The sequence below is a fragment of the Neoarius graeffei genome, chromosome 27 (genome assembly GCF_027579695.1).
Source record: "Neoarius graeffei isolate fNeoGra1 chromosome 27, fNeoGra1.pri, whole genome shotgun sequence".
Classification (NCBI taxonomy): domain Eukaryota; kingdom Metazoa; phylum Chordata; class Actinopteri; order Siluriformes; family Ariidae; genus Neoarius; species Neoarius graeffei.
Genome location: NC_083595.1, coordinates 6,727,538 through 6,751,789, shown reverse-complemented (window position 1 = coordinate 6,751,789; position 24,252 = coordinate 6,727,538). Strand labels below are relative to the sequence as shown.

Genomic DNA, 24,252 nt, shown 5'->3' with positions numbered 1-24,252 from the left:
GACTAGACTAGACAAGACTAGACTTATGTAATGTTTTAACAGAAGCTGACCCAATAAACTATGATATCTACACATTTACAACCACTGACACAAATATTTACGTTATATTTTAACTAAACAAGACCTACTACTGCATTTGTAATGTTGGAGCTATTCATTTTGAACAATGGTAATTGTTAATTAATGTGTTATTGTGTACTGTGTAATAATAGTGTGTGTATTATTATGATTTTACATTAGTTTATATTTTTTGTTATATTTGTTATATTTTGGTAGTGTTCTTTTGATAGTCATTTGTTTAATTGTTTGCTTCATGCATGTACGTTTCAGTGTCTGTTTTGATTAATTTGCTAATTATTATGATGACCCAGACAATGACCAGGGTTTGGATTTGTGAATGATAAGCAAACGTAAACGCTATGTTACATTAAATAAAATTGACTAACACATGGTGGTCTAGCACCGTAGCACTTTTGTGCAGAGCTGTACAAGTATCTCGATATGGATGATAAATGTTGTTTTTATCATTCTGTTCATAGACCAGGGAACATCAATATTGCATTATGCATATTATTGTGTTGTGTTTAACAATTGTAACTCCAGTCCGTACCTTCACATCTCGCTATGCCAGTAATACTCAGGTGCTACTTCGAGTTCCTCATCGGCGTGGAATCCAGGTAAAAAAAACACCATGTCGTAGCTGACACATAGACACAGACAACCACCCACATTCACACCTACGGTCAATTTAGAGTCACCAGTTAACCTAACCTGCATGTCTTTGGACTGTGGGGGAAACCGGAGCACCCGGAGGAAACCCACGCGGACACGGGGAGAACATGCAAACTCCGCACAGAAAGGCCCTCGCCGGCCACGGGGCTCAAACCTGGACCTTCTTGCTGTGAGGCAACAGTGCTAACCACTACACCACCGTGCCACCCTGAAGTGTGAGGTGTAGGTCCTAAATACTAACAAAAAGTATCTTTATGTCCTACCTGGTGTCCCCAAAGGCTCCATACATTGTGGATGGCCAGAGCAACAGTTTCCAGGTCCTTGGATTGGTCGCTGTGGCCCTGTGGAGTGGCCTCCGAGATTCCCAGATTGACTTTTACCTGTGGGGGAACGCAAAGGCCATGGTGTTCCAACAATACAAGCATAACTTAAAATTAAACATATTTTTACATCTCATTTGTGTTTCCAGCACTTGGACCCTTAGACAAAATGCTCTAAGACAGCAATTTTGTTTTCATGAGCAGAAGGAGCAACAACATTAGCTTCTGATTAGCTTAGCATCGTAAATCCCTCTGTATGCTCTCTCTGTACGCATACAATGCTTCCACATGTGGAGTATAGTAGAGGTGGAAAATGAGAGAGAAACCAATGCTACAGTGAAGTAAGGTTCAGTTATAGCCTTACAGAATTTGCTTCCTTTATTTTCGGAAAAAATGATTGAAGAAATAAGTTTTTAGAACAAATCTGAATTGTTGTGCTTAATTGTTGAAGGAGAAGTGCATGGATGATGATGATTGTAGTGAAATGCCTCCTTGAAGGAGAATGTACGATACTTACCCAATAACTTTTTGACAAGTTTGAACTGCTTGTATTGAATTTTGTGACCAATAACTTTACAAACTGAAATCAATACAAAATTAAATTTATTCATTACATAAATTTACATTTCTACTGTAGAATTGTAGATAAGAAAATGATACCAAAGGGTGCAAAATGGGGTGAAAATTTTGTTGTTGAACTTTTTCCCAAAAATATATGGAAAATGATCCAAAATAAAGCTTAAATTGTACCACAGAGCATCTAAAACCTCAGAGGTAAAACCTCAGCATCTGAGTTAAGTCAACTTGGTGCTTCTGAAAATGCTGGAAAGGGATATAAATAAATAAATAAATATATATATATATATATATATATATATATATATATATATATATATATATATATATATATATATATATATATAAAAGGTCAGGTTCACAGCCTGCTACTGGTAACATTGTAACCCAGTACAACCTTCCGCATGGACAGGTGGTCGGTGTCTAAACCGGCTCCCCCACTGGTTCCACACCAGTAAGGAGGGTGGCATGACACCCAGCAGGACGAAAAACAAGAACTGTCAAAGGGCGGATGAGCTCTGCTTGAGCCAATGGCCATCATGCACAATGGCAGTTCTGATAAGTCAACTCGGCATCAGTTCCGGCACCAAGCAACGGGATGATCCTACGGCCATCTCAGCTATACTGTGTCATCGATCAACAGGGCCTCCCGCCAAGGGATACTACACTCGTGACATGTAGTATCGACATCATGGCGCAGCCTCACAATTTAGTTTTCATGACAGTACGATTCAGAGACAGGGATAGGGAGATCAGAGATCTATTTACTTTTGGTTTTATAAGTTTGCAGCTGGGGCAGCACGGTGGTGTAGTGGTTAGCGCTGTCGCCTCACAGCAAGAAGGTCCGGGTTTGAGCCCCGTGGCCGGCGAGGGCCTTTCTGTGTGGAGTTTGCATGTTCTCCCCGTGTCCGCGTGGGTTTCCTCCGGGTGCTCCGGTTTCCCCCACAGTCCAAAGACATGCAGGTTAGGTTAACTGGTGACTCTAAATTGAGCGTAGGTGTGAATGTGAGTGTGAATGGTTGTCTGTGTCTATGTGTCAGCGCTGTGATGACCTGGCGACTTGTCCAGGGTGTACCCTGCCTTTTGCCCGTAGTCAGCTGGGATAGGCTCCAGCTCGCCTGCGACCCTGTAGAACAGGATAAAGCGGCTAGAGATAATAAGATGAAGTTTGCAGCTTTTAATCTCTTTTTTTTAATTCAAAATGTAACTTAGGTGATGTATTTTCATTTGAAGGAGGTAAACGAAGTCCTGTAACTTTGCTGGCTTCATTTGTAAAAGTTATTTTATTTTAGTAAGTCTATAAAAGGCAATTATTTTACAAAAGATATTTTATTTTAATTGCAGGGACCCGAGTCCATTAAAGCACGATTATAAAAATGTACAGTCTGTTAGTATTATTAAACCAAGAAAAGCAGAATGGGTATCAGCAGGTCAGACTCCAAACTATACTGAGTGTCGAGGATTTTTTTTTTTATTACATATATTTACAGTTGTGTTCAAAATAATAGCAGTCCAATATGACTAACCAGATCAATCACGGCTTTTGGTAGAAATTATATTAGTACATGGCAAATAATTTACCAGTAGGTGTAGTAAAGTCGTAGAAAACCAACCGACCCAACATTCATGATATGCATGTTCCCTAGTCTGTGTAATTGAATAATTAAGTGAAAGGGGCGTGTTCAAAATAATAGCAGTGTGGAGTTCAATTAGTGAGGTCATTCAGTCTGTGAAAAAACAGGTGTCAATCAGGTGGCACTAATTTAAGGATGAAGCCAGCACATGTTGTACATCCATTTCTCTCTGAAAACCTGAGAAACATGGGTCGTTCCAGACATTGTTCAGAAGAACAGCGTGCTTTGATTAAAACGTTGATTGGAGAGGGGAAAACGCATAAAGAAGTGCAGAAAATGATAGGCTGCTGGGCTAAAATGATCTCCAGTGCTTTAAAATGGACAGCAAAACCAGAGAGACGTGGAAGAAAATGGAAGACTACCATTCGAATGGATCGAAGAATAGCCAGAACGGCAAAGACTCAGCCAATGATCAGCTCCAGGGTGATGAAAGACGGTCTGAAGTTACCTGTGAGTACTGTGACAATTAGAAGACGCCTGTGTGAAGCTAATATATCGGCAAGAAGCCCCTGCAAAGTTCCACTGTGAAAAAAAAAAACGTGATGAAGAGGATACAATTTGCCAAAGAACACATCGACTGACCTAAAGAGAAATGGAGAAACATTTTGTGGACTGATGAAAGTAAGATTGTTCTTTCTGGGTCCAAGGGCCGCAGACAGTTTGTCAGACGACCCCCAAACACAGTACACTCTGAAGACAGTGAAGCATGGTGGTGCAAGCATCATGATATGGGGATGTTTCTCTTACTGTGGTGTTGGGCCTATTTATCGCATACCAGGGATCATGGATCAGTTTGCATATATCAAAATACTTGAGGAGGTCATGTTGCCTTATGCTGAAGAGGAAATGCCCTTGAAATGGGTGTTTCAACAAGACAACGACCCCAAACACACCAGTAAGCGAGCAGCATCAGGGTTCCAGACCAACAAAATGAAAGTCATGGAGTGGCCAGCCCAATCCCCGGACCTTAATCCGATAGAAAACTTGTGGGGTGACATCAAAAATGCTGTTTCTGAGGCAAAACCAAGAAATGCAGAGGAATTGTGGAATGTTGTCAAATCATCCTGGGCTGGAATACCTGTTCACAGGTGCCAGAAGTTGGTCGACTCCATGCAACACAGATGTGAAGCAGTTCTCAGAAACCGTGGTTATACAACTAAATATTAGTTTAGTGATTCACAGGAATGCTAAATCCTAAAGATTTTTTCAGTTTATACAGTCAATAATTGAGTTTGTAATGAAAAATGCAGACACTGCTATTTTTTTGAACAGCCTAAAATTCATTTTTCTTCATTTTCTGTAAAGTAATTAAAATATTGATACATTTTTCTTCATGTTTTGATGTAGACTATAATGTGCAGCATTCCCAATGCATGGAAATAAAAACTATTATAAGGATTTTGAGCTTTACTCACGTTTTTAAACACACTACTATTATTTTGAACACGACTGTACATCTCACGTAGAAAAAAAATGACACCAAAAAGTGGCAAAATAGTGTGAAAATTTTGCTGTTGAACTTTTTCCATGTATTTTTGAAAAAATGATCCAAATTAAAGTTTAAATTGCACCACAGAGCAGCTAAAACCTCAGAATCTGAGTCAGGTCAAGTCGATGCTTCTGAAAATGCTGGAAAGGGAGATCAGATGTTTATTTTTATTTACATTTGATTTTATGAGTTTGCAGCACAGTGGTGTAGTGCTTAGCACTGTCGCCTCACAGCAAGAAGGTTGTGGGTTCGAGCGCAGTGGCCGACAGGGGTCTTTCTGTGTGGAGTTTGCATGTTCTCCCCGTGTCTGCGTGGGTTTCCCCCCACAGTCCAAAGACATGCAGGTTAGGATAATTGGTGGCTCTAGTCTAAATAGACAGACACAACCATTCACACCTACGGTCAATGTGTCAGCCCTGCAATGATCTGGCGACTTGTACAGGGTGAACCCCACCTCTCACCCACAGTCAGCTGGGACAGGCTCCAGCTTGCCTGCGACCCTGCACAGGATAAGCAGCTACAGATAATGGATGGATGAAAATTTGCAGCTTTAATCCTTTATTTTTTTTAATTCAAATTGTAACTAAGGTGATGTATTTTTATTTGAAGGTCAAATAAGGTCCTGTAACTTTGCTGGCTTGATTCGTAAAAGTTACTTCATTTTAGTAAATAAAAGGCTATTATTTGACAATGTCTTTATTTTAATCGCAGGAACATGAGTCTATTAAAGCACGATTATAAAAATGTAGTCTGTTAGTATTATTAACCCAAGAAAAGCAGAACGGGCATCAGCAGGTCAGACTCCAAACAAAACTGACAGTGTCGAGGGTTTTTTTTTTTAAAATGCATGTTTTATTGATGTTTTTATTTTTTCCCCTCAACAGGTCATTCATTTGAACCCCTGCCTCTGAAGAGAAGATGAAAAGAAGTTGCTCGAGCATTATTGTGTCCCATGGGTGCGTATGTGTATAATGTGGAAAACTCTGTCTACTTGGTGTAAAATGTATAAAACACAGTCCGTAATGTAGAAGGGTGCCGAAAGTTTCTCTCTCAATCACATTTATTTACACATGTAAAAAAATAATTAATTCTTCTTTTAAAAAAATCAGTCAACATTCAGGGTTAAAGATTTAATCTTTAGAAAAAAAATGCAGCATTCAGTAATGTACAGTACAAAAAAATTATCATAAAGAAAAGTGCAGGTGTTCTTGGCTTTGTACACGTACAGGATTGTACACATGTAAAAAATTAAATGGTCCCAATCTGTTTTGAATCACATCAATCAGGACAAAATATTTAATCTTTAGAAAAATACAGCATTAATTGATTAGATAAAGCTTTATTGATCCCTTTGGGAAGGATCCACAGAGGAGAAGTTTCTCTACGTTTTAAAGTTTGAATCATGTCTCTAGGTGAAAGCATGCCAGAGCAGCGGAGGTTTGAAAAACATTGAAAAAGTGCGTTGTTTTTCAATTAATTCCATAGAAATGAATGGGAAATTTTGGGTGATTTTTTCCCTCGACTATGTCGCCAAAAAAAAAAAAAAAACCTTCCATTGCATGCAAATATATGCACAAAATAAAGTAAATAGTGCAAATCAGGTGTAAACAACAAGTGGCTCATAACCTTCGTCTCGTTGCTCACAAAGCCCTCCAAGGAAGGATCCCTTGAGGTGCCCTTTTGGATTTGTTCCCATGTTGGTAACAGATTTAAAGGTTTTTGTTCAGGAACAGTAACATGTTTACATTCTTCCCTTTTCTGAGAACTCTGTCCATGCTCTAGCTCTCTGACAAAGCGGGGGGAGGCAAGGTGTGCGCAGCAGAGAGAGAGAGAGAGAGAGAGAGAGAGAGAGAGAGAGAGAGAGGGGTGCACCGTTTACACAGACAGACTTGGAGAGAAACTATGCTCACATGAGCTCTGAGTAAATTCGTGTAATTTACTGGACGTCTTGAAGAGTAACTGCGACGAAAGTATCGATCCGATTCCGATACTCACCTTGGTCTCGATACCATCGATACTCAAATCGATACACCCACCCGTACTATAGGATGTTCTGTCAGGTCAGTATGCCTGGCTGTGTATTTGACTTGACATCAGTGCTATACCTGGACATGACTGCCGGTTCAAGTCTGGAATAAAGCAGTTGGTTGTAACAAATGGTGTGATTTGTCCTTCTTCCCCAAGAACCACCTAAAATACCACACATCGCCAATTCTTTTGCACCTATCAGTGTGGGCTTTCTTTTATAATCTATACAAATACTTAATGGAAGGTTGTTAACACTGATTAATAGGAGTAATACTTGGTATGGCAAAGACGTTTGCTTGTGCTCCCAACCTTTTATAGTGGCGCGCCTAGATTTTTGTTGGTGCGCCCAATTTTTAGGGGTTGGGAGCACAGCGCACAGCGTCTGCCCTTGGACGGATGTAAACGCAGATGGTGATCACGTGACTGAACTCCCTCGGCAGATAATATGGCTGCAGGCTAACGACTAGCAGCTCCAAGTCCAGGCAACATAAAACTGTCTTTACGGAGATACGTCCCGGGTTACACCAGCGGTTGTTAACATAAATGATGAGTCCCCCACCTTTGCCTTTCCTGCATGCTTTAGCGTCTCTGTCGGCTCTCAGAGCAGTGAATCCCCGCAGGTCCACGCTAGCATCCGGTACAAGGTGTGTTAGCCATGTCTCCGTGAAGATAAATAAGCTGCTCTCCCGGTAAATCCGCTGGTTGTTCAGAGCGGAAAGCTCGTCGACTTTATTCAGCAGCGAGTTCACATTCCCCATGATAACGGAAGGAATGGATGGTTTTTAGCGCCGCCGGTTGTCCGCTAGCCTAGCCTTTAGCTTAGCCCCAGCTTTGCAGCCCCTGGGTTTCCTCCTCAGCTCCGCAAGGATGGGGTGTCGTATGCCGGCTCGTCCCATTGTTTTCAGGACCAGCAGTTCCTCTCTCGAATAAGTGAGAAAACTAAAAAGTGAGAAAAAGCGACTAAAAGCGAGAAAACAAGTAAAACACACTTCTGCTCTTCTTACGAAGACGTAAAGTAAAAAAAGGTGGAAAAAAAAAAAAAAAGGCTTAAAGTGCTAAAAACTACAGAGCTACTGGAGAGGCAGCCGTCTCACACAGCGCCCATAGAGTTTTTCGATGTGTTTATAATGTACATCTCTATGTACATTATAAACACATTTATCAGAAAGAAAGGTGTAGGTCTTCTACCAAATTATCAAAACTCAAATCCTCAAACAAAAACCATACACTCAGTCCCAACAGAGCTGCAGAGAAAAGCAAACGAGTGTCACACCGTCTTCTCGCTCCTCGGCTCGTTTCTGCAATTGTGGGCTGTGGAGCTCTGTCTGAAGACTCTGCTGGGGGGGGAAAAAGAACAAATTCTGTGATTCATCTGTCTTGAACATTTACTCGGCTATATGCATAATCTGCACACCGGTGATACTATACTGTATACTTATTTGGATTATAAAAAGGAACAAAGTGCAATGTTTGAATTTATAACAAACTGGACCAGAAGGCGATGCATTTAAGGCTCCAGAAATCTCAAATCGAACAAATACTGAATCAGAAATGGAAAAACACCCACACACACCTTGAACCTTCAGTTCTACTTGGAGAGTCCTGGAGCCAGGGATGTGGCAGCTGTAAATTCCTGCATCAGTGTGTTTCACATCACTTAATCTGATGGAGTAATTCCCTTTTGTGAACTCCGATTGAAAACCTTCGACTCTGCCGCTGTACGCTGAATCCTGGTCATGAAAATCCTCTTTACCGTCGATGATGTCATACACCGTCTTGGTGTTATTGTGACGCCAGAACACGACCTTTTCATAGCGACTGGCTGAACACGATAAGATCACAGAGCCTCCTAGAACAGCTTCAACTGTGGTGATCTGCCCCGACACTTTAATAAAAATCAGAGGAAAAGGATTTACAGTCTGAGGGTAAAGCACAGGAAGTAGATATTTTCACACCTCAGAAAATGCACTTCATGTGGTTTATGAAAGTGAGTCAAGTTCTTACCTTTGTCTATCAGAAATGTGAAGAGCAAGCTGAGCCAGGTTCTGCAGAAAAATAAATTAAAAAAATTAATAATCTCACACTTTCACTTCTGGCAACTTTAAAACGTTGGGCTAAACAATGCTCAAAAAACCGCATGTCCGATCGTCCGAGACGACTAAAGCTTGTGCAAGGATGAGTAAAACTTGAATGGTAATCGTCCGATCGGACGACAAAAGTTAGTGCTGACAACCTAAGCAACACAGGCAACCACTCCATCATGCGGGTTTGAAGTATCAGTCTGGCAGTAGCACATTTCGATTATTATTATTTTTCTGCAAAGTGAAATCACGCATCGTGACATCTGACTCCTTATCAAAACAAAGTTCACCTGTGTCTATCGAAAATCTTGTTTTCCTGGACTGGTTCCCATATAAACTTAATCCTACCAAGCGTCAGAGACACTGACTGTATGCTCACTCTGCGCCAAGAGAGCAGGGAACCAGTCTAAAGTAGCTCGTCTCATTTCACGGGAAATGCATTCAAAAGTTTTATTCATCAACATGACAATATATAAAAGTACAAAAATATTTTGAGGAAACCATTCAAATTTCCTTGTTTTTGGTTATAATTCATCCAAGCATGCGCGTGTTCGAGTGTACTGGAAAAGCTCGGCTCAGAGGGGTCCACGTAACGACGCAATTATACCAATTGGCTAAGGGCGACGAGGATCAAGGACATCATCTTCCAGCAGCACGGTTGAAGCGGGCAGGTGTCGAACTTGGAACTTTTAGATCACGATTGGAGTTAATAATAAACGACATCACTGAATAATGTTCCTTACCTCTGACCCAGTATATATTACTTTTGATGTTTTCAGATTGCGTAATGATATTTGTATTTTCTAAATATTTATCAATATACTCTCATTGTGGCATGGGAGCCTATGATTGGGTTTCCACCTGCCAATCTTACCCAAAAGAAGAAGGGCCCTGCTGATTGGCTGTTCACATACTGAAGCCAAGCGGAGATGTCCGGTGACTGTTGCTGTTGCCCAAAGAGATCTACAGCTTAAAAAAAAAAAAGCTCTACTACCAGATTACTTGGACAGTCTTGGTCGGAAAAAAGCGAAGGACAGATATACACGGAAATTAGACTATTAGCGGTTATGATCCATACAAAATTCCTCGAAGTGACAGTGCAGATTTGTGGCCTAGCGTTAGCATTAGCTACATGTTGGAATATACCTTCTTTTTCCCGAAAAGTCCCAACAGTAATTTAAAAAAAAAAAAAAGCCAAAGCATTTACTCTCTAAGGGCTCTGACCTAAACTGTGGGCTGGATGGTCTCCCCACCCCTCCATGTTCAACAACCCCAAGGACATGTAGTTGCACAGCTATCTGCACTCTATTACTGTTAAAACAGTATCTGAAATTATTTGTAAAATAAAATATTGCTCTAGACTTTCAAACAATATTGGAAGATTTTATCTCATAGTGGAGGGTACAATAATTACTAACAGAATCAGCACATTCCAGTTGTAATAATTTCAATAAACGGTTAATGTTCAGTTCCCTCTTCATTTATTCTCTATTCAAAGGCACAGCTGAGTCACACAGGTTGATCAGTGTGTAACGGACAATAACAATTTTATCCAAAATAGTTTTTCCTACCTTAGTCGATTTATTTCCATTTCACATGCGCGCAGCTGTTGGAAAGTTCAGTGTGTTTGTGTAGAACTCTATTAAACTGTAGGTTCATTTCTACACTCTGGTTCCATGGTGACATTTTGTACAGGACTGTGTTCCTCTGATAACAGAAACAAAGCTCCAGCATTATTATTATTATACTCATTCAAAACTCTCCACAGCGTAATATACCCTAAATGATTCATTCCTCTGCTATTAGAACTGCTTTCTTTCGGAAAGTGTCTGCATATATTCGTGGTGTGGATTTATCATAATTATGCTTCTTCATCCATTATTGAAAAAAAAAAAAAAGCAAGCGCATTCTGTTCTCTCCAAAATAAAATAAAGCTCTGGGCAAGTGGAATTGTTTTTCGGGCAAGTATGTTTGGGGTGCTGCTCACCCATTGGGCAAGTAAGGCTGGGAGATTTTTTTTGAGGACTGCTAAAACACAAGCAGAACCTGACATGGTCTTGTGTAGTTGCGTGTTCTGAGATGCTTTTCTGCTCGCCACAGTTGTAACGAGTGATTATCCGATTTACATTCAGCACAGTTTAAGGGTTTACACACCCTTCTGTATAAAAACTTTAGAGAATGGTGTGTGTGTGTGTGTGTGTGAAATCACATGCGAGATCAGAAGTGTGAAACACTCAAACCAGCCTTTGTGGCATCAGCAAATAAAAACTTGTATCACGTTAACTACTTCTATTCCACTTATCTGACTGAAGTGCGCTACAGATACGTCCTGGATTCTTATTTTTATTACCATTTACTGCAGATGGGTCCATGTTTGTATGTTCACTGTGCTTTATACATACAGTATATAGGGTTTTTGCCCTCCATTCCCCCCCACAACCCGTCCAGCCCAGAGACCCTCGGCGTCCTTCTGCATGACAGACTGTGTTTATAGATTTTACACCAAGTAGACAGTTTTCTGCATTATACACATACATACCCATGGTACACAATAACGCTCGAGCAACTTCTTTTCATCTTCTCTTCAGAAACGAGAGTTCAAATTAATGACCTGTTGAGGAAAAAACATCATGAATCAAACATGCATTTAAAAACCCCTCAATACTGATCATCAGTTGTGTTTGGAGTCTGACCTGCTGATACCCATTCTGCTTTCCTTGGTTTAAGAATACGAACAGACTACATTCTTATAATCATACCTTAATGGACTCGGGTTCCTGTAATTAAAAAAAAAAAGACCTTGTAAAATCACCTATTTTTTTTTACTAAAAAAAACTTTTACTCATCAAACCAGCAAAGTTACAAAACCTTATTTGACCACCTTCAAGTAAAAAAAATACGTTACTTATTTACATGTCAAATCAGGCATGCAAACTGGTCAGGGGTGAAAAAGGTGAGAAGGATGCACGGGGACACGGCACGCGCGCAAAAGTACATTTCGTAGTCTACGTTACAAAAAAAATTGCAACCAGTGACATCTTGAATTTAATACAGTACAAAATAACTTTCCATAAACATGTCTTAATAAGTTACTGTTGAGTGGCCAGTAAATTGTACCATTTATTTGTCAGTGGCCGGTAAAGTTTGATATTTTGTGAAGTTAATTTTCACCCCTGTGTACAACACAGTGGGCTATTTACAAAAAGGTATATGACGCGGTACGCGGTGGTCCGGATCACCGTATTTTCCATACAAAACGAGGGCATTAATTAATTATTTTTCCTGGATTGTGGTCCGGTTCACCGTATGCTGTATTATATTACGATATAAATAAAAACTTACCAAAATCATACTGTGTTTGTCATTTAATACGAGTTTTTTTACAAAGTCGTACATCATTTGTTATTTTTTCTCAAACCGGAAGAGAAATGCATGCGTAAAACACACGCGCAATAAAAGATACCAGTTCTAACGCATGTAAAAAAGCGGGAGCTGCCACGAGGGAAGTGAAAAATAATTTTACCAACTTCACAGTAAGACTTTTTATTTGTCTTCTGAACTTGGTGGTCCGGACCACACCTGAAAACGGCGTGGTCCGGACCACAACGGTAGTCCGGACCACCGCGTCATATATTACTGCCTGTGCTATCTAACAGACCTACCCCAGAGGACACACCTGGCCAATCCCTGTCTGTCAATTTTCTTAAAGACATCACCTATGTGAAATCAGGGGCGGATCTCGAAAAATATTTATGGGGTGGCAAGAGGGGGGCAGGAATTTTTGAGGGGTGGCAACGTATTACAGACATGTATATATACTGAATTTAATCACAGTTTGACGACAAATAGTATGTACACACTACAAAAGGGCACAGACTGCCATTTACAAACTCATACAGATAAACTTAATCTCATGCCTTTATTGTTCACAAAGAACACACATTCTCAGATGAGGTCTATACCGTTTCTGGACAGTTTTATACTGTATATGCAAAAGAACAGACACTAAAAAACAACAATAACAACACTGCTTCAAGTTCAGCATGATTTAAACCATTTACACCAGTGTCACATTTTATAGTTTTTTTTCCTCACGCTTTGTAAAGGCTCACCAGTGAGCAGAACATGAACTTGTCATGCCTACAACAGCTGAATGCGGCGATTTCCATGTTGCTCAGCAAAACGCTTCACAAATTTATCAAGATCTAATGCTTTTGTGCGCTTTGATTCAATGCTGAGTACAGCCAAACTTGATAGTCTCTTTTCTGTCATAGTCGACCGCAAATAAGTCTTTATGAGCCTGAGAGATGAAAAACTTCGTTCACAGGATGCTCACAGGCAAGACAACCGCTATTTTACACAACCTGAACAACTCAAAAAAAACCCAACATCATCATCTTGGTATGGGTCCAAAAACAGTGAACTCCATGAGAGTGGTAGGACTCTCCTGTTCCCCCTTTTTTCTGTCTAGTACTCTCCTCGTCTGATGTAACTCATGTTTAAGATCCTCAATATTTGAATCATAAGCTTCAGCCAATAGCAATGTTTTCCTTGACAGACGGTGAATCAATATTAACTTTTGTGGCCGACTTTACACAAAACTAATGTCAGACCTAGCTAACATTAGGCCAAAAAAAAAAAAAAAAAAAGTGTTTCAGGTAACATGAAATACTAAAATAAGGTCGGTAGGTAGGAAATTTTTTTCTTAATTTGTTTTATTTTGTTCGAAAAAATTAACAAGTAAACATCTTACAAAATAGTATTTTGGCACAGAATCCTTTATACCACACATCATAATAAAATAAGTGTTTTAAATCTTTAAACGAATAAAAAAAATATCGCAAGAGTTCGAGTTATGATCTGCGGAAGCGTATTGCTGCCACACTCAAAAAAAAAATTGGCTTAGACTCAAGCAATTACGTGAAAAGATATTGTTAACAGAGTTATCACGTTTTTACAATATATTTATCATGTAATAACAATCACGTAATTTCATGATATTTTCATGTGATAATGTGAAAACACCTTATCAAGAAATAACGTGGAAAATATGGTTTAACGTCCGAGGCTAGGCTACTTCCATTAAAAGCAGACAGCCTCGCCGAGCCTACTGTAGAACTGGGGGTCGAGCAAAAACACGGAGCAAAAACATGGCTGAATCCTGAATGACTCCTATTTGTATAAATAGGGGACTACATAGGCGGCAAAATGTAGTGTTTTTCCCTGCCATGGAAGTGCACTTGTATACTGAAGAGGAAGCAATTTGCATTACAGCCAGGAGGGCTGATAGAAGTGGCAAAACATTTTACTTTTTATCGTTTCTTTCACAACTTGAATGCGTTGAAACAAAAAAATTATGACAAACTAACGCCACTTACACTAAAATATCGAGGGAAATTTGTAATAAAAACTTTACGGTCGGCAATTTCGACGCGGAAATTCTTGATCGGTCGGGTTACCGGAAACACACTTTTTTTGGCCTTACATGTATAGTTAGCTAAATAACGTTCTCCAACCTGATTTTTATCCTCTCAAAATCAGCATCGCAACTATACTAGCACTGTTCATTCATTATAATTTCATTTTTTGATAGATAGTTAATCAGCTTTTACCCCTTTCCTCCCGTGTCTCCTTTCCTCGCGACTCCTGCCTCCCTCGCTTCGCGCCTCTCAATTTTCCAAAACAACCAATCTCTGGCGTTATCTCGTGCTGCATTCGCCACAGTCGGACATTGGAAATTCGCACACGTAAATGTCAAATTGGCCGTAATTTTTCTTTGAATTCGTCGCTGCCAACTGGGGTAGCAGCAGGGGTGGCAAGGCTTTCTTTTAGAGTGGCATATGCCACCCCGGTAGATCCGCCCATGGTTATTCACCCCCGAGCGCGCTGGAAACTGTTCCATTGGTATTCAGATTCAGTCGCGAGATGAGGTTGCCAGATCTCTCTATAAAAAGGTGACTTTGCGGTCTGAATCTGTGGAATATTCGTAAGCGAGGACTGGCAACCAGCAGTGGGTTGTGCACCAGCTGATCAGAACTCCAATGGAAAAGAAGCGTGTTAGTAACTGTTTATCTTGATTGGCTGTAACCTAGTAAGTGAAATGTTTGGCAACAATAGCGTTGTAGCCTGCCTGCCTGCCTACCCCCCCCCCCCCAAAAAAAAAAAAACTCTTCGGATCTACACGATTCACACAAGTGACCTATTTTGGGACCAAAACGGCGAATTTCGCCGAAAGGTGAGGAGTTTGCATGTGTGCAAATTAAAAAAAATGCATGAGGTTAAAAGACCATATGGATAAAAACTGGAATCTTATAAAAGCAAATGTAAATAAAATTAAAGTCTGGGTCTGATCTCCCTTTCCAGCATTTTCAGAACTTGACTTTAAACTTCAGCACAAATAACCAACCTTGTACCTTTTACACTGAAAGAAAGAGAGAGATATAAAGCTATGGAGAGGATTTCATGGCACTCTGAAACACAAACTTCTGGGCTGAGAGGGAAAAACTATCAGTTATTATCGATATTATTATTCTACAGAGAGCAGAAAACCGGAGCGCCAGGAAAATTCATTCATTCAGTGTGAGATGAAGAGAACTCAGTGTAAAGCAAAATCAGCATTTCATCGTTTCGTCTCTTGTTCAAACACAAAGCAGAAAAATAATGAGAAGGAACTGACATTACACACCATTTAATCGCGCCACACACACACTTCACCTTTCTCCAGCTCTGTGACGTGCTCGCCCCGCCCACTTTTTTGATGAAGCGCTGTGATTGGACAGTTTCAGCGTCTGCTTTTTTTTTAAATCGATTAAAAAAAAAAGCAGACGCTGAAACTGTCCAATCACAGCGCTCCATCAAAAAAGTGGGCGGGGCGAGTCCACATCACAGAGCCGCAGCATGCTGACTGAAATCCCACCCTGTTGCTTTATACAGCTCTAATGTCTCACTGCAACTCGGTAACTCTCTCCAAACGGACCCTTTACCCCCCGAGGGTGGAGATTTATTGATTTATTTGAGGAAATATACAGACAGGACAGGTGTAGAAGTCGGCTATACAAACTAACACTATGAACTAAAAGCCTAATGGTGGCCGCTGCTGCTCCGCTGTAGAGCAAATACACCAACATTCCAGATTAGAAAGGAAATCAATCAGTTTAAAGAAGGAATTAAAAGAGCAAAAGCGTAAATCTCTCGCTCTCGCTGCCACTTGTGTCCCCTGTGAGCTCAGGACTGCAGAGCAAATCATTTTCTTCAGTAAAACCTTTAAATGAGTCTCTGTTTGTGTATTTCAGAGCTGTGCATGTTTATACAGACATCCCCAAGTAGGAACATCTTGTCTTCTCTGGTTCTGGTTTCTTAAAACTCACTGTGCATTGCAGAAGAATAACTGCAGAAAATAACCACTATAAGCAACGAAATCACATGCGGATGAGAAAATTTATATTTTCCTGGAATCTCTACATCATATGTTGTCTTAGATCTGATCAACCACATATTCCTGTCCACCCTACAAATAATAAAAATGCAATGCTAATGAATGATCCACTGAAACTCATAACAGCCTATATTTATACTTATATTTATACAGTACATGCAAACAATTTTAAAAACGACAACAAATATATATATATTTGCGACTGTAATAACAAGGAGTGTAGAACTTACTTGAACCGCCAGGTGACTTAAATTCTTCTTCTTCTTCTTCTGCATCATCCAGTCACCTGGGTACATTACCGCCACCTACCGACCGGAAGTGTGAGGCCCACCCATTATCTTTATCCGCTTTATCCTGTTCTACAGGGTCGCAGGCGAGCTGGAGCCTATCCCAGCTGACTACGGGCGAAAGGCGGGGTACACCCTGGACAAGTCGCCAGGTCATCACAGGGCTGACACATAGACACAGACAACCATTCACACTCACGCTCAATTTAAAGTCACCAGTTAACCCCTCCCCCTTCCCCTTGAAACTGAGCTACAAGGGATAGGGCTTGAAATTCAACCCCTCCGTATTGGGATAGCCCTTCAACGATCGCATACGTCATCGCGTACCTCCGTCAGCGTTTACGTTAGCAAAACGCGACCAAATGCGTCACTGGCTGCGACCAGCCGCTACAGTCAGAGCCAGAGATCTCTGCTGGCAGGGTGTGATTTGTTAACTAACACCACTGAATGGGATATCTTTGGCGCTTCGTGCACCACATCCGACAGAATGAGGTGTCAGAACACTCATGTAAACAATAAAAGCGAGAATAACAGAACAAAACGTACGCAGTCAAGCAACCGAAAACAATACTCACTCCCAAAGCTTTTTAGCAGCAGCTTGGATTTCAGAAATCGCTGCTCATTCTCAGCTCGAAAGCGAATCAAGCGGCGTGTTTCCTCTGGATAACAACTTAAAACACGTAAATAATGGAGAAAATACATTTATGACAATCTTTCGCCGCGGGAACCGCCATCTTTCTGAAATCCGCATGGCATTGTGGGAAATCACTCAAACCCCTTCGTTCGGAGTCAGCGCCAGGAAAATCTCCGTTTGGAGGGGTACAGAAGCCCTACCCCTTCCCCTACCCCTCCGCGTTAACTGGGATTGGGATACCCCTACCCCTTCACGTGAACGCGCAAAATGGAGGGGAAGGGCCAAGGGGTATGTCCAAGGGGTGAAATGGGATTCGGCCTTAACCTAACCTGCATGTCTTTGGACTGTGGGGGAAACCGGAGCACCCGGAGGAAACCCATGCGGACACGGGGAGAACATACAAACTCCGCACAGAAAGGCCCTCACCGGCCACGGGGCTCGAACCCGGACCTTCTTGCTGTGAGGCAACAGTGCTAACCACTACACCACCATGCCGCCCTGAAGCGTGAGGTGTAGGTCCTAAATACTAACAAAAAGTATCTTTATGTCCTACCTGGTGTCCCCAAAGGCTCCATACGTTGTGGATGGCCGGAGCAACAGTTTCCAGCTCCTTAGATTGATCGCTGTGGCCAGCGCTCGAAACTAACGGTGTCCCGATGTCCCGGGGACCATAAAAAATGTCATCGGGACACAAAATTATCATATCTGGGACAATCCCGGGACAATGGAAAAAAATAGATCTAGAAAAAAAGTTCTACATTAATATTATTTACAAAGCCGTAACACATACGTAGACATTCACCTAATTTGTCAATTTTAATTTTAAAACGTTAACAGCGAAAAATACATAGTAGCTACACTTTCGATGCACCTGCATCCGTAGGCTACAGAGCAGCGCATTCTGTTCTAGAATCTTCGGCCGGAGTCCGCATTATATGGACTTGGAATGGAATTGCTACCGCACACGCTGCGCCGACTCTTGCCAGAACAAAAATGCTGAAGTGGTTGAAGCGGACCGACCGCGGGGAAGAAACTGAAAGCCCAGACATAACGTCTCCGGGACCTTCAGGATCCAAAGTGTCATCGCCTGGTCTGCAGGCAACGCTAGCAACTGAATGAACTGAATGAACACTGTTAGACACGTTATAAAATACAACAGGAATGATGTGGATGATATTGACGGAAGATACCGTTCAACAGAATAAGTGAGTTTTCTTGGTGTCTTTCTAGTTCAGAAAGTTTAGTCAGTCAGCAGCACAACTAGGCTCGGACCTGGCACTATGCTGATGTTGCTAACATTTGCACCCACGTTTCGGCAGCGAAAGTTCATAAAAATGGATAACGGAAAGTTCATAAAAATGGATAACGGAAAGTTCATAAAAATGGATAACGGTAATGGCGAAAATTACAAGTTGGCCTTATAAGTGCCAACAGATATTCAAGGTATAAGTAGATGAAATGAACATAAAAGGGGTCTTATTTTCAACTAAAGTGTACTGCAGATGTAGGGAGTTGAAACATTTTCTGAATGAGCTAGTTGGCCCCTTTAAATAAACGGGTATCTATTCATACAGTGAGATCACCAAAGTTTAATAAACTGAAAATGCAATAACTGTCATTTTGAAGTAGATGTATAGGACATGTGTCGCTTGTGTCTTATGACTTATTGTAAAAGTGATATAAAGGGTTCAAAATCGCATAGTTACAAATATAATAGTAACTTCATATGATAATATTAACCACTGGTTATTTCAGAGAGAAAAAAATGGGGACACTCTTGCTTCCATTCGGGACAATACAACACAGAATTCGGGACCACTGGGGGACACAAAGAAAAAAAGTTAATTTCGAGCCCTGGCTGTGGCCCTGTGGAGTGGCCTCCGAGATTCCCAGATTGACTTTTACCTGTGGGGGAACGCAAAGGCCATGGTCTTCCAACAATACAAGCATAACTTAAAGGAAGTGTAAAATTAAACATATTTTTACATAACACGTTTTTTTGTAATAAATAATAGATTCTGTCTCATTTGTGTTTCCAGCACTTGGACCCTTAGACAAAATGCTCTAAGACAGCAATTTTGTTTTCATGAGCAGAAGGAGCAACAACATTAGCTTCTGATTAGCTTAGCATCGTAAATCCCTCTGTATGCTCTCTCTGTACACATACAATGCTTCCACATGCAGAGTATAGTAGAGGTGGAAAATGAGAGAGAAACCAATGCTACAGTGAAGTAAGGTTCAGTTATAGCCTTACAGAATTTGCTTCCTTTATTTTCATAAAAAATGATTTAAGAAACGAGTTTTTAGAACAAATCTGAATTGTTGTGCTTAATTGTTGAAGGAAAACTGCATGGATGATGATGATTGTAGTGAAACACCTGCTTGAGTGAGAATGTACGATACTTACCCAATAACTTTTTGACAAGTTTGAACTGCTTGTATTGAATTTTGTGACCAATAACTTTACAAACTGAAATCAATACAAAATTAAATTTATTCATTCCATAAATTTACAGGGTGGCACGGTGGTGTAGTGGTTAGCGCTGTCGCCTCACAGCAAGAAGGTCCGGGTTCGAGCCCCGTGGCCGGCGAGGGCCTTTCTGTGCGGAGTTTGCATGTTCTCCCCGTGTCCACGTGGGTTTCCTCCGGGTGCTCCGGTTTCCCCCACAGTCCAAAGACATGCAGGTTAGGTTAACTGGTGACTCTAAATTGACCGTAGGTGTGAATGTGAGTGTGAATGGTTGTCTGTGTCTATGTGTCAGCCCTGTGATGACCTGGCGACTTGTCCAGGGTGTACCCCGCCTTTCGCCCGTAGTCAGCTGGGATAGGCTCCAGCTTGCCTGCGACCCTGTAGAACAGGATAAAGCGGCTACAGATAATGAGATGAGATGAGACATAAATTTACATTTCTACTGTAGCATTGTACATAAGAAAATGATACCAAAGGATGGCAAAATAGGGTGAAAATTTTGTTGAACTTTTTCCCAAAAATATATGGAAAATGATCCAAAATAAAGCTTAAATTGCACCACAGAGCATCTAAAACCTCAGAGGTAAAACCTCGGCATCTGAGTTAAGTCAACTTGGTGCTTCTGAAAATGCTGGAAAGGGATATGTGTGTGTGTGTGTGTGTGTGTGTGTGTGTGTGTGTGTGTATATATATATATATATATATATACACACAGTGGTGCTTGAAAAGTTGTGAACCCTTTAGAATTTTCTATATTCTTGCATAAATATGACCTAAAGCATCATCAGATTTTCACACAAGTCCTAAAAGTAGATAAAGAGAACCCAGTTAAACAAATGAGACAAAAATATTATACTTGGTCATTTATTTATTGAGGAAAATGATCCAATATTACATATCTGTGAGTGGCAAAAGTATGTGAACCTCTAGGATTAGCAGTTAATTTGAAGGTAAAATTAGAGTCAGGTGTTTTCAATCAATGGGATGACAATCAGGTGTGAGTGGGCATCCTGTTTTATTTAAAGAACAGGGATCTATCAAAGTCTGATCTTCACAACACATGTTTGTGGAAGTGTATCATGGCACAAACAAAGGAGATTTCTGAGGACCTCAGAAAAAGCATTGTTGATGCTCATCAGGCTGGAAAAGGTTACAAAACCATCTCTAAAGAGTTTGGACTCCACCAATTCACAGTCAGACAGATTGTGTACAAATGGAGGAAATTCAAGACCATTGTTACCCTCCCCAGGAGTGGTCGACCAACAAAGATCACTCCAAGAGCAAGGCATGTAATAGTCGGTGAGGCCACAAAGGACCCCAGGGTAACTTCTAAGCAACTAAAAGCCTCTCTCACATTGGCTAATGTTCATGAGTCCACCATCAGGAGAACACTGAACAACAGTGGTGTGCATGGCAGGGTTGCAAGGAGAAAGCCACTGCTCTCCAAAAAGAACATTGCTGCTCATTTGCAGTTTGCGAAAGATCACGTGGACAAGCCAGAAGGCTATTGGAAAAATGTTTTGTGGACGGATGAGACCAAAATAGAACTTTTTGGTTTCAATGAGAAGTGTTATGTTTGGAGAAAGGAAAACACTGCATTCCAGCATAAGAACCTTATCCCATCTGTGAAACATGGTGGTGGTACTATCATGGTTTGGGCCTGTTTTGCTGCATCTGGACCAGGACAGCTTGCCATCATTGATGGAACAATGAATTCTGAATTATACCAGCGAATTCTAAAGGAAAATGTCAGGACATCTGTCCATAAACTGAATCTCAAGAGAAGGTGGGTCATGCAGCAAGACAACGACCCTAAGCACAGAAGTCGTTCTACCAAAGAATGGTTAAAGAAGAATAAAGTTAATGTTTTGAATGGCCAAGTCAAAGTCCTGACCTTATTCCAATGGAAATGTTGTGGAAGGACCTGAAGCGAGCAGTTCATGTGAGGAAACCCACCAACATCCCAGAGTTGAAGCTCTTCTGTACGGAGGAACGGGCTAAAATTCCTCCAAGCTGGTGTGCAGGACTGATCAACAGTTACCGGAAACGTTTAGTTGCAGTTATTGCTGCACAAGGGGGTCACACCAGACACTGAAAGCAAAGGTTCACATACTTTTGCCAGTCACAGATATGTAATATTGGATAATTTTCCTCAATAAATAAATAGCCAAGTATAATATTTTTGTCTCATTTGTTTAACTGGGTTCTCTTTATCTACTTTTAGGACTTGTGTGAAAATCTGATGATGTTTTAGGTCATAATTATGCAGAAATATATTAAATTCTAAAGGGTTCATGAACTTTCAAGCACCACTGTATATGTATGTTGTTTTTTAAATAAGTGATTTGGAAAAAGTAATTTTTAAGGTTTTAAAAAAGCCCAAATAATCTGGAGGTTGTTTTTGAAATTATTTATCCATTGAAGAATTAAATAATGAGGTTCCATTTTTGTAAGAAATGTATTATAGTTAAGGCATGTAATAGCATCAATTAAATTTTTATTAATTTATTTTTTAACTTCTTGATAAAAAAGCATTGCCAAACCATGTCTGGTAATTTGGGACATCTTGGGGGGAGGATTAGAACCAGGGCCGTCGACAGGGGGGGACAACCGGGTATTTTGTCCCGGGCCCAGGCATGAGGGGGGGCCCAGAACTGGTCCCTCATGAAGATGCCATTAATCATTCTGTTTCATTTCAAAATGTGTTGATTTGGGGGAGAAAAATGTGCTATATTTGCATTCAATGAATGATTTCTGGTTCTTTTGCCTTTATTGTCTTTGAAAATAGATTCAAGAACCCACCTACCACCCCTAATGCAGAAATGGTCTGGTCTTTGATTAAGACGCCAAATAACACGGCACTATTCCATCATAATGCTTCGACAATAAGCATGCGCGCCCGTTTGCCAACATGCACAAGTCAGGAGCAAAGAAAAGAGAAAAAGAGATGAAGAAGCCAAGAGCCTCAGGGGCTCACTGCATAGATATTTTAGAAAAGATTCAGATGATGCAGCAGGTGGTGAAGGCAGTGGGGCAGCTGAGCCAGGTAAGACACAGATAACTTTTTTCCAGCCCCGTAATGTAACCCCAGCACGCGCGACGCGCCATTCATAATTATAAAGTAGGGGTAGCATGCCACAGCAAAAGTCCGGCGCATTGCATTTCGCACCTGAATAGTTGCAGACTAAGGAAATGTTCAAACTGTAAATATGTTGAAATGTTGAAATAAAATGGTTGACTGTTATAATGGGCTTGGAATACCTGTTATTTAAGGGTTGGAGTGAATGGAGACTGTGAAAAGAGGGGTTGGGTGTGAGTGGTTGCTGTGTGGCGATGTGCGTGCACGCGTATGTGTGTGTGTGTGTGGGGGGGCACTCAGATTATTTTGTCCCGGGCCCAGCCAAAGCTGTCAACGGCCCTGATTAGAACCATATGTGGAATTATTATTCATGCCAATTTTATAAAATTACTGGGAGAAAAAAAAATTGCTAAAGCATGTCATTTTTCCTCCCTCATGATTTTTGCTGTCAGCTTCCTGTTTTGATGACACATGAAAAGTCATGTTATTTATAAGAAACAATTTCATATTAAATAAGACAATATTTAACTTTTTAAGCTCAATTTCTCACATAGCTAAAAGTACGAACACGGTCACCATATAAACTGCATTGTCCATGACACTGAAAGATTTTATTTCTGATAAATATTTCTGATATTCTGATTTCAGGTAATGTCATGATGAGGCAGGCATTCAGGTTCACTCTACATGTTAGACGTTTTATTGAAAAACAACATTTTATTACCACATAAAAGCATGTTCAAGGTCAAGTTTGTGAATGTCCTCAGTAGAGAAGGGCTGAGAGTCCTTTTCACGGCTCTTTTTCTTGTCCTGTTAGGAAAGAACAATATCATTCGTACCATAATCTAGAAAAACACTAGGAGGACAGCAGGACCCATCCCTTTTAGTAACCTGGCTCCACCCAGAGCAAGATCAAGTGCTTGTGATACATAAAGGTAAACACTTACATTTCACAATTTAACACGATGAAAAGGCGTCTTTTACTTTCTGTTCATATCCATAATTGTGTGTGTGTTTGAAGTGTAAGGGCAGATAATTACAGTTGAAGCTGTTATAGTCAGTCCCCCCAGGATTCCGTGGGCCTTTTTTGTGATTGTTGTGGGCTAAAATGTCTGATGTTGCGGGGTTTTTCAAAAAAATTGCGATGAAAGTTGCGGTGTTTTTTTAGGTTTTTGTTGCGATTACATTGTGGGAGGAAGTGAAAGTTGTGAGAAATTGTTGCAATTTTCTCTTTTTGTGATTAAAATTGAGTGATATGTTAAATATTAAGTTATTACTGAAAAAATTGATTAAAAAACAAAAAGACACTGAGAAATGGTCCTATAAACAACTTTACCAATATAAAAGATTAACAGGACTACAAAAATGCAGAAAAATAGGCTTTACTTATCCAAATGCACCTGTTGGTTCAAAAGTTAAAGTGCAGAGAACCTCACAGCACAACATGAAGTTACCTTCAAATATAATATAAATGCCTCAGCTTTCAT

The 24,252-nt window shown here is 40.5% G+C and overlaps 2 protein-coding genes across 5 annotated transcripts in view; one reads left to right on the top strand and one right to left on the bottom strand.

Moving 5' to 3' along the window:
* Positions 1-5,618: 5,618 nt before the first annotated feature.
* The window catches only part of LOC132875034 (CD276 antigen homolog), a 56,547-nt gene continuing 37,913 nt past the window's right edge, over positions 5,619-24,252 (top strand). The window contains exon 1 of the mRNA XM_060911614.1: positions 5,619-5,707. Within this exon, the coding sequence (XP_060767597.1) occupies positions 5,670-5,707 (38 nt within the window). The 5' untranslated portion in view covers positions 5,619-5,669. The remainder of the gene's footprint in view (positions 5,708-24,252) is intronic.
* On the bottom strand, positions 7,796-11,614 carry LOC132875030 (CD276 antigen-like). Of its 4 annotated transcripts, none has more exons than XM_060911600.1 (5): positions 11,554-11,614; positions 11,400-11,471; positions 8,784-8,839; positions 8,353-8,664; positions 7,796-8,116 (listed from the first exon to the last, which is right to left on the bottom strand). In XM_060911600.1, the coding sequence occupies exons 2-5, from the start codon at positions 11,435-11,437 to the stop codon at positions 7,941-7,943; spliced, it is 582 nt and encodes a 193-aa protein (XP_060767583.1). In that variant the 5' UTR covers positions 11,438-11,471; positions 11,554-11,614; the 3' UTR covers positions 7,796-7,940. The 4 variants fall into 4 exon arrangements, with proteins under 4 accessions (XP_060767583.1, XP_060767585.1, XP_060767586.1 ...); XM_060911602.1 differs by having other exon boundaries at positions 7,797-8,116; positions 8,784-8,824; positions 11,554-11,613; XM_060911603.1 differs by lacking the exons at positions 11,400-11,471; positions 11,554-11,614 and adding an exon at positions 10,432-10,567 and having other exon boundaries at positions 7,798-8,116; positions 8,784-8,824.